This window comes from Balaenoptera musculus, chromosome 7, assembly GCF_009873245.2.
Source record: "Balaenoptera musculus isolate JJ_BM4_2016_0621 chromosome 7, mBalMus1.pri.v3, whole genome shotgun sequence".
Taxonomy (NCBI): domain Eukaryota; kingdom Metazoa; phylum Chordata; class Mammalia; order Artiodactyla; family Balaenopteridae; genus Balaenoptera; species Balaenoptera musculus.
In genome coordinates, this window is record NC_045791.1 from 21,901,968 (window position 1) to 21,913,595 (window position 11,628).

Consider the following 11,628-nt stretch of genomic DNA (forward strand, 5'->3'; position numbering starts at 1 on the left):
AAAGAGCGTAATGCAGCGTGTTTTGCCCAGATCTGGGGCATCACCGTGTGATTTGGAAATGTAACTCAAGTTCAGCTTCTCTCTCTGTGAGAAGGAATGGCAGCCCTCCCTGATCTGGCCACGTTGTTGACCACAAGGAGAACAGAGACCAGGGGAGAAGAGCTTTGCCTGGTGCAGAATCAGTGAAATTTTCCTGACAGGCTCTGGTGACGTGGCAGCTAGATGTCAGGATTCAGGCCAGAGCAGAAGCGTGTTTACTTGAAAACAAGAGCAGAGTAGGGCGTGGGAGTCTGGCTGTCCTCGCTACTTACCATGTTAACCATCTGTGCTGTGGAGGACGCAGTAGGTTAGGAATTAGTGAGCAACAGATGTTCGCATTACTGCATATAAACAAAGGAAAGTAGCCTTTACCAAATTCATTGCTTCCACTAAACCATTTTTAAGATTTTGAGAAAAAAAAACAAAGGCTTCTCCTGGTTCAAGGGTCAAAGTACACCAATATTCCAAAAAGGAACCCACCAGTCCAGAGAAATCAATCTTTTGTCTAACCACTTGAATTTCTGTACCTCACAATTTTGTTTGGCAGGTGAAACAGAGCTCTGTGAACTTTCTTTATCTCAGGAATTCTTTTCCCTTTACAGCAAGAAGCCAAAACCACATCAAAGCACACCTCCCCAACAGAAGCCTCTGACCTTAGCCTACGATGGAGACTTAGACATGTAACCTGAAAAAGAAATCCAAATGTAGACATCAACTGCCTTAACTGCTTTCTCTTTTGTAGCTCTCAGAATTCTCAGTTTTTTGAGGAATCTCCTGATGCGTTATACGAGGCAGGATACAAATATTGTGAAAGTAATATTGCCTCAACTTCATTTGGACATGGAGTCAAGGATTATTCTGTCTGCCATTTTGCTTTCAAGTTGTTTGTGGGTGTGTTTAATTCTTTGATTTTCCCAAGGGACCTGAAAACCCTTCTCTTCCTGCTTGGAAATGGGAAGAAGAAAATATGATGGAATTCCCACAGACTTGAGTATAAACTTTATCCTTAGCAGCATGATGACAATCCGGAGGAAAGTCCAATCAAGGCATTTACTGTAAATGATGAGTCGCCTGACACTGCATTGTTATGCACTATGTTAGTGCAAATCCTTATTCTTCCCATACTTCAACACTGAGTTTTCTAGAGCTTACATCGGTTCAAAGACTTTCAAATTGGATTGCCTATTTTCATGAACATAGAGAGAATGGGTTACCATTTCAGAAATTCTCTGAGTTTCTACCTTTACAAATTGTATTTTGTTTTGTAGCCAGGGGGATGATGGTACTTCATGGGTTGCATCTATTGAAAACAAATGGAATGTGTGTAATTCCTGGACTAGATGAAAGCCAGGTGGTTTTGAATGAAATGTGTATTGAATGTTAGGGTGTACAAATGAAGTAATAGGTGGTTATACTGGAGAAAGAGGTAAATTAATTATTTCATTACTAAAACTGTGTATTTTAACAAAAACTTAGCCATGTAGATATAGCATTAACCATATACAGTTGTAATTCAGTTTAATGATGAAAAACGCTGCTTTTGTAATTTCAATTTTCTTATTAAATATTTATAAATTCTTTTTTTGAATTTAATTATCTGACCTCATTTAATATATATCGAACGCCGATCCTGTTTGTAGCAAGTCTTGCTTTTATAAGGTTTCAATAATATCTAAAAGAACACATGAAAAAGCTGAAACCATTTTATGAAGATCAATGTTTGTAATTGTAGATGTTGAAAAGTAAGACGGTGCCATCTTGTGGTATTGACTTGTATTTATAACAAATAAAGTGCTCAAGAGACTGAAATGTTAACTGTTGTAGACTTCTTATTCCCTCCTGAAGAGCCCATGCTTTGACGAAAACAGCTTTAATAACAGATTCCCTGTGTCACTGTTTCAAAGGTTGACAGCTGAAATCACTGACTGACAGAGAAAAGGACTCTTACCCCACACTCTCAGCACTAATGGTTATGCTATGAAATGGAGCCAAGCATGATTACACAGAGTAGCTTTGAAGGAATATTTAAAGCTTAGCTAACATTAGAACAAACCACTGTATGCAAACACTGACTGATACGTAAATGAACTGAGAGGCCTGAGAAAATGGAACTGTTTGTTAGAAATCTGATACAATGAGCAAGATAGAGGATGTTTTCATTTATACTAGGACTTTTGTTAACCATTTTAATGCTAATTGATTTTCTTCAATGGCACCATGGTTTTTTTTTTTTTTTGGCACCATGGTTTTAAATGAAAAAACTACATGCAAAGAGAATAGCTTATGTCAATACTGTGGTTGAGGAAACAGCTCCTAGAATTGTCCTTTTATTAGTTCACTTTAGCTAAAGCTTCAGTAGTCTTCATGGTATTTCAAGAGATCCTGCTTCGGAGATCGAATCCTAGCTGTGCCCTTTACTGCCTGTATGATCCTATGCAAGGATGATAAATTCTCTCTGCCTCAGTTGTTTGACCCACAAAATGAGATAATGAAATCATTTTCCTCCTAAGGTAGACCTTAACAATAAATGTAAAAGGGGGTTTCTGGTTCAAGATGGCGACATAGAAGAACTCTGAACTCACCTCCTTCCACAGACATGCCAAATCTACAGCTACCTATGGAACAGTCCTCCAAAAGAAATCCAGAAACTAGCCGAGTGACTCCTACACATCAGGCACACAAGAAAAAACCCACATCAAAATGGGTAGGAGAGGCTGAGACACATTGTCTCCGTAAGCCCCACCCCTGGTGCAGTGACCCTCATCAGGAGACACAATCCCCAGCTTCTCTCTGAGAAGTAAAAGGTTTGAAGCCCACATTTGGCACCCCAGTTTTTAAGACCTGCACCTGAGAGACAGGCGTTCAAAACATCTACCTTTGAAAACCAACAGGGGTTGTGACCACAAGACCCACAAGGCCATAGTGAACAAACAAACAGTTCTTAAAAAGCTTGCATGGACTCATTGTGGGTACTTTCCAGGGCCCAACACAGAGGCACCCAACTGAAAAGTGTCCAGAATTTCTGTGAAAGAGGCCTCTTTGCATATCTTAAAGCTTTGGCCTGAAGGGCAGGCATCTAATTTAATCCACATCTAGGGGCTAACTGAAATACTCTCCAAAGGCCATGGAGGCTGGTGGGAACCATCTTTGAGCTCTCCTTCTGTCTTATCCCAGGTCCCCAGCATCTCCTGGAAAGGAGCTTGTTCACACATCTGGTGTCCTAGTTTTTACAGCTGCCACCCAGGCATCTGGGCATCCTGAACATCTAACTCTGGTAGCCAGTGGGGCTTACATTAGCCCACACATTATTAGTCCCACAGGGCTATAAGAGAAATGTTTCTTAACCAGCTTTCCCCCCCCAACCAGGGCACAGCAAGGTGGCAGCAGACAGAAATGCCTAGTCATTCCATGAAAGGGGACTATTAGCTTTTCTTTATAGCTGTCGTCTGAGACACAGCCATACATTTAGGAGCCAACTGCAATCCTCTCTGGAAACCAGAAAGGCTGGTGAGTGCTATCTTTGGGCTGTCTCTCTACCTCACCCCAGGTCACTGGTATCTCCAAAAAGGAGCTTGTGCACATGTCTGGCACCCCAGCTTTTGTGGCTGCTGCCTAGAGGACACATCCCTTGAGCCTGGCTCTGGCCAGCACAGCCTGTGTTCATGGGCTCAACATGATGATAGCAAACAAAAAGACAGTTCTTAACGGTCTGTTACCCCAGGGCTAGGTGCAGAAGGGACAGACAGAAATGTCCATCTCCCAGTCTTTTTCTGGAAAAAGTACACCTGCATAGTTTAAAAGCTGCTGCCTGAGGACCCAGCATCTATTCAGCCTGAATCTAGGTGTTGTTACTAGAAATCCTCTCATTTGGAACACTGACGAGTCTTGGCAAACCCTCAACTACTGGTAGCCACTAAGAACAAAGTAGGCTAATTGGACAATCAAAGAGGTTTAAGAGAGAACCAAGAAAGGTCAGGGTTGAATGCAAAGGTTCATCTCCTACAAAAAGCCACTTTTTCAAGACTGGGAGAGATGGCTGTTTTATCTACTCCATAGAAACCAACACAGAGAGTCAAAGAAAATGAAAAAACAGAGCAATGTGTTCCAAATGAAAGAACAAGAAAACCCCTCAGAAAAGACCTTAATGAAATGGGAGATAAATTATTTACCTGATAAAGAGTTCAAAATAATCATCATAAAGATGCTTATCAAGGGCAAGAGAATGCATGAACAGAGTTCCAACAAGAGACAGAAAATATAAGACCATATAAACAGGAGTCACAGAGCTGATGAATAAAATAACTGCACTAGAAAATAGACTAAAGGAGTTCAACAATGGATGAGATGAAGTGGAAGAATAGATCAGCAAACCTGAAGACAACACAGACAAATTTAGTCAATCAGAGCAGCAAAAAGAAAAATAATGAAAAAGAGTGAAGACAGCTTAATGGACTTATGGGACAAAATTAAGTGGAGCAATATTTTCATTATAGGATTTCCAAAAGAAGAGATGGAGAAAAGGGCAGAAAACTTATTTAAATAAATAATGGCTGAAAACTTCCCTAACCTGAGGAAGGAAACAGATGTGTAGATTCAGGAAATCCAGAGTGTTCCAAATAAGATGAACACAGAGAGACCCAAACCAGGACACATTATACTTAAATTTTCAAAAGTTAAAGACAAGGAAGAATCTTAAAAGCAACACAAGAAAAACAATTTGTTACATACAGGAACCCCATAAGAATATTAGCAATTTTCAGCAGAAACTTTGCAGGCCAGAAGAGAATGGCATGATATATTCAAAGTACTGAAAGAAAAAAACTGCCAAGAAAGAGTACTCTACCCAGCAAAGTTGTTCTTCAGAATTAAAAGAAAGATAAAGCAAAAGCTGTCTGGAAGCAAAAAGCCACGAGACTGGCCTTACAAGAAATGTTAAGGAAATTTCTTAAGCTGAAACAAAAGGACACTAGTTAGTAACAGGAAAATGTATGCAAATGTAAATCTTACTGGTAGAGGCAAATACATAGTAAAAGTGAGAATAATCTAATGTGGTAAAGTTGGTGAGTTAATCACTTTAAAAGGTAGTATGAAGGTTAAAAGACGAGTAGTAAAAATAACAGTTTGTTAATGGATATGCAAGATAAAAAGGATGTAAATTGTGAATTCAAAAACATAAGATGCGGGAGGAGGAGTAAATATGTAGAGCTCTAGAATGTGTTCAAACTGATGATATTATGAACTAAAATAGACTGTTATAAATATAAGTTGTTATATGTAAGCCTCATGCTAACCACAGAGCAAAAACCAACAGCAGATATACTAAAGAGAAAGAAATTTAAGCATACCACTAGAGAAATCATCCAATCACAAGGAAACAGAGCAAGAGTAGAAGAAACAAATGAATTAGAAAACAGCCAGAAAACAATTAACAAAATGGCAATAAGTCTATATCTATCAATAATTACATTAATGTCTAAGGACTAAATTCTCCAGTCAAAAGACAGAGTGGCTATATGGATTTTTTTTTAAAAAAAACCTGTCTATATGCTGCCTATGAGAGACTCACTTCAAATGTTAGGACACACAGACTGAAAGTGAAAAGATATTCCATGGAAATGAAAACCAAAGGAGATCTGGGGTAGCTTTAGTTGTATTAGACAAAATAGACTTTAAGCAAAAAACTCTAATAAGAGACAGAGAAGGTCACTGTACAATAATAAAGATGTCAATTCAACAAGAGGATACATTTGTAAATATTTATGCACCCACCATAGGAGCACCTAAATATATAAAGCAAATATTAAAGACCCAAAGTAAGAAATCAAGAAGAATACAATAATAGTAGGGGGACTTTAATACCCCACTTACATCAATATATAGGTCATCCAAATAAAAAATCAATACAGAAGCATTGGCCTTATATGACACATTAGACCAGATGAACATCACAGGCATATAAAGAACGTTGCATCCAAAAGCAACAGAATATACATTCTTCTCAAGCGCACAAGGAACATTCTCCTGGATAAATCAGACATTAGGCCACAAAATAAATCTTAATAAATTTAAATAGATTGAAATCATATCAGGTGTCTTTGACAGAAACCAATTATAGAGAAAACTGGAAAAGTCACAAATATGTGGAAATTAAACAACATGATACTGAACAACCAAAGGGTCAAAGAAGAAATTGAAAGAGATCAAAAAGTATCTTGAGACAAATGAAAATGGAAATACAACGTATCAAACTTATGTGATTCAGCAAAAGCAGTTCTAAGAGGGAAGTTCATAGCAATAAACACCCACATTAGTAAACAAGAAAGAGCTCAAACAACCTAAACTTACACCTCAAGGAAACAGAAAAGAGGATCAAATAAAGCTCAAAGTTAGTAGAAGGAAGGAAATAACAAAGGTCAGAATGGAATTAAATGAAATGGAGTCTTAAAAGACAACAGTTAAGAGAAAATCTGAACAGACCAATTACTAGTAAGGAGATTGAATCAGTAATCAAAATCGTCCCAACACACTAAAGTCCAGGACCAAATGGCTTCATTTGGGGAATTCTATCAAAAATTTAAAGAACTGATGCCAATCATTCTCAAACTCTTCCAAAAAATAGAAAAGGAGAAGAAACTTCCAAACTCATTTGATGAGGCAGGATTACCCTGGTACTAAACCAAGAACACTACAAGAAAAGAAAATTACAGGTAAATATCCCTGATTAACAGTGATGCAAAAATCCTCAACAAAATATTAGCAAGCTGAATTTTCAAATACATTAAAATGGATCATACAACATGATCAAGTGGATTTATCCAAGGGATGCAAGGTTGGTTCAACATGCATAAATCAATCAATGTGATATACCACATTATCGAAACAAACAATAAAAATACATATGATCATCTCAATAGAAGCAGAAAAAGCATTTGGCAAAATTCAACCTCCATTTATGATAAAAACTATCAAAAAACTGGGTATAGAGGGATTGTACCTCAACATAATATGGACATATTTGAGAAGGCCACAGCTAACACCTTACTTAATATTAAAAGCTGAAAGCTTTTCCTCTATGATCACGAGCAGACAAGGATGTCTACTCTGGCCACTTCTATTCAACATAGTATTGGAAGTCCTAGCCAGAGAAATTAGGCAAAAAAAGGGAAAAAAAAAGGCATCCAAATTGGAAAGGAAGAAATAAAAATTCTCTATTTACAGATGACATGATATTATATATAGAAAACCCTAAAGACTACACCAAAAAACTGTTAGAATTAATAAATTAAGTTAATTTAGAGAATGCAGTATGAATATATTTTAAAAATTGGTTGTTTCCATACCATAATAACAAACTATCAGAAAGAGACATTAAGAAAATAATCCAATTTGCAATTGCAAAAAAAAAAAACAAATAAAATACCTAGTAATAAATTTAAACAAGAAGTGAAAGATATTTACACTGAATAACGTAAGACGTTGACAAAAATTGAAGACAAGAAAAATAAATGAAAAAATATTCCATGCTCATGGATTGGAAGAATGAACATTGTTAGACTGTGCATACTACCTAAAGAAATATACAGACTCAGTGTAATTCCCATCAAAATTCCAATGGCATTTTTCACAGAAATAGAACAACAATCCTAAAATCTTTATGTAATGACAAAAGACCTCAAATAACCAAAGGAATCTTGAGAAAGGACAATAAAGCTGGTGACATCATATTTTCTGATTTCAAACTATATTACAAAGCTTTAGTAATCAAAAAAGTATGGTATTGGTATGGAATAGAAATATACATCAATGGAAACAAATAGAGAACACAGAAAAAACCCACACATATATGGCCAATTAACTGATGATGAAGGATCCAAAAATATACAATGGGGAAAAGGATAGCTGTTCAATAAATGGTGCTGGAAAAACTGGACAACCACATACAAAAGACTTAAATTGAACCCCTATTTTATATCATACACAAAAATTAACTCAAATTGGATTAAAGACTTGGACACAGACCTGAAACTATAAGACTCCTAGCAGAAAACAAAGGTGATAAGCTTCTTGACATTGCTCTTGGTGATATTTTTGGATATCACATCAAAAGCAAAGGCAACAAAAGCAAAAAATAAACAAGTGGGACGGTATCAAATTACAAAGCTTCTGCACAGCAAAGGAAGCCATCAACAAAATGAAAAAGCAATCTCCCAAATAGGAGAAAATATTTGCAAATCATATAACTGATAAGGAATTAATTTCTAACACATTTTAGGAATTCATACAACCCAATGGCAAAAAACCAAACAATTCTATTAAAAAATGTGGAGAGGATCTGAAAATTTTTTTTCCAAAGAAGACATACAGGTACATGAAAAGTGCTCAATATCACTAATCAACAGGGAAATGAAAATCAAAACCACAATGACATATCATCTCACACCTATTAGAATGGCTTTTATTAAAAGGACAAGAAATAACAAATGTTAGTGAGGATGTGGGAAAAAAGGGAACCCTTGTGCACTGTTGGTGGGAATGTAAACTGGTGCAGGCACTATGAAAAAGAGTATGAGTTTCTTTAAAAAATTAAAAATAGAACTACCATATGATCCAGAAATTCAATTGCTGGGTATTTATCTGAAGGAAATGAGACACTAACTCAAAAAGCTATCTGCACCCCATTTTTAGTGCAGTACTATTTATAATAGCCAAGACATGGAAACAACCTACATTGTTCCCTCCATCAACAGATAAATGGATCAAGAAAATGTGATATCTATACAATGGAATATTATTCTGCCATAAAATAGAAGGAAATTCTGCCATTTATGAGAGCATGGATGGACCTTGAGGACATTTCGCTAACTGAAATAAATCAGAGAAGGAAAAATGCCATATGATATCACTTATATGTGTAATCTTAAAAAAAATCATAGAACAGCTTGGTGGTTGCCAGAGTTGGGAGGTAGGGATTGTAGGGGTGAGTAAAATGGGAAAAGACATCAAAAGTTACAAACTTCCAGTTAGAAAATAAATAAGTCCTAGAGATGTAATCCAGAGCATGGTACCCATAGTTAATAACATAGTATTATATACTTAAAATTTGTTACGAGAGTAAATTATTAAAAGTTCTCATCACGAGAGGGCAGACAGCAGAAGCAAGAAGAACTACAATCCTGCAGCCTGTGGAACAAAACCCACATTCACAGAAAGATAGACAAGATGAAAAGGCAGAGGGCTATGTACCAGGTGAAGGAACAAGATAAAACCCCAGAAAAACAACTAAATGAAGCAGAGGTAGGCAACCTTCCAGAAAAAGAATTCAGAATAATGATAGTGAAGATGATCCAGGATGTTGGAAAAAGAATGGAGGCAAAGATTGAGAAGATGCAAGAAATGTTTAACAAAGACCTAGAAGAATTAAAGAACAAACAAACAAAGATGAACAATACAATAACTGAAATGAAAACTACACTAGAAGGGATCAATAGCAGAATAACTGAGGCAGAAGAACGGATAAGTGACCTGGACGACAGAATGGTGGAATTCACTGCTGCAGAACAGAATAAACAAAAAAGAATGAAAAGAAATGAAGACAGCCTAAGAGACCTCTGGGACAACATTGAACGCAACAACATTTGCATTATAGGGTCCCAGAAGGAGAAGAGAGAGAGAAAGGACCAGAGAAAATATTTGAAGAGATTATAGTCGAAAACTTCGCTAACATGGGAAAGGAAATAGCCACCCAAGTCCAGGAAGCACAGCGAGTCCCTTACAGGATAAACCCAAAGAGAAACACACCAAGACACACAGAAATCAAATTGAAAAAAATTAAGACAAAGAAGAATTATTGAAACCAGCAAGGGAAAAATAACAAATAATATACAAGGGAACTCCCATAAGGTTAACAGCTTATTTCTCAGCAGAAACTCTACAAGCCAGAAAGGAGTGGCATGATATACTTAAAGTGATGAAAGGGAAGAACCTACAACCAAGATGACTCTACCCAGCAAGGATCTCATTCAGATTCGATGGAGAAATCAAAAGCTTTACAGACAAGCAAAAGCTAAAAGAATTCAGCACCAACAAACCAGCTCTACAACAAACGCTAAAGGAACTTCTCTAAGAGGGAAACACAAGAGAAGAAAGGGACCTACAAAAACAAACCCAAAACAATTAAGAAAATGGTCACAGGAACATACATATCAATAATTACCTTAAATGTGAATGGATTAAATGCTCCAACCAAAAGACACAGGCTTGCGGAATGGATACAAAAACAAGACCCATATATATGCTGTCTACAAGAGACCCACTTCAGACCTAGGGACACATACAGACTGAAAGTGAGGGGATGGAAAAAGATATTCCACGCAAATGGAAATCAAAAGAAAGCTGGAGTAGCAATACCCATATCAGATAAAATAGACTTTAAAATAAAGAATGTTGCAAGAGACAAGGAAGGACACTACGTAATGATCAAGGGATCAATCCAGAAGAAGAAGAAGAAGATATAACAATTATAAATATATATGTACCCAACATAGGAGCACTTCAATACATAAGGCAACTGCTAACAGCTATAAAAGAGGAAATCGACATTAACACAATAATAGTGGGGGATTTTAACACCTCACTTACACCAATGGACAGATCATCCAAAATGAAAATAAATAAGGAAACAGAAGCTTTAAATGACACAATAGACCAGATAGATTTAATTGATATTTATAGGACATTCCATCCAAAAACAGCAGATTATACTTTCTTCTCCAGTGCACACAGAACATTCTCCAGGATAGATCACATCTTGAGTCACAAATCAAGCCTCAGTAAATTTAAGAAAACTGAAATCATATCAAGCATCTTTTCTGACCACAATGCTATGAGATTAGAAATGAATTACAGGGGAAAACACGTAAAAAACACAAACACATGGAGGCTAAACAATATGTTACTAAATAACCAAGAGATCACTGAAGAAATCAAAGAGGAAATCAAAAAATACCTAGAGACAAATGACAATGAAAACACGATGATCCAAAACCTATGGGATGCAGCAAAAGCAGTTCCAAGAGGGAAGTTTATACCTATACTAGCCTACCTCAAGAAACAAGAAAAATCTCAAATAAATAATCTAACCTTACACCTAAAGGAAATAGAGAAAGAAGAACAAACAAAACCCAAAGTTAGCAGAAGGAAAGAAATCATAAAGATCAGAGCAGAAATAAATGAAATAGAAACAAAGAACACAATAGCAAAGATCAATAAAACTAAAACCTGGTTCTCTGACAAGATTAACAAAATTGATAAAACATTAGCCAGACTCAACAGGAAAAAGAGGGAGAGAACTCAAATCAATAAAATTAGAAATGAAAAAGGAGAAGTTACAACAGACACCGCAGAAATACAAAGCATCGTAAGAGACTACTATAAGCAACTCTATGCCAATAAAATGGACAACCTGGAAGAAATGGACAAATTCTTAGAAAGGTATAACCTTCTAAGACTGAGCCAGGAAGAAATAGAAAATATGAACACACCAATCACAAGTAATGAAATTGAAACTGTGATTAAAAATCTTCCAACAAA

General features: G+C 36.4%; 1 protein-coding gene across 2 annotated transcripts in view; it reads left to right on the forward strand.

Moving 5' to 3' along the window:
* Window positions 1-1,776, forward strand: part of THSD7B (thrombospondin type 1 domain containing 7B) — a 751,247-nt gene extending 749,471 nt beyond the window's left edge. For both annotated transcript variants that reach the window (XM_036856921.1, XM_036856923.1), the window contains one exon: window positions 642-1,776. In XM_036856921.1, the coding sequence (XP_036712816.1) occupies window positions 642-723 (82 nt within the window). In that variant the 3' untranslated portion in view covers window positions 724-1,776. The remainder of the gene's footprint in view (window positions 1-641) is intronic.
* The last annotated feature ends 9,852 nt before the right edge of the window (window positions 1,777-11,628 follow it).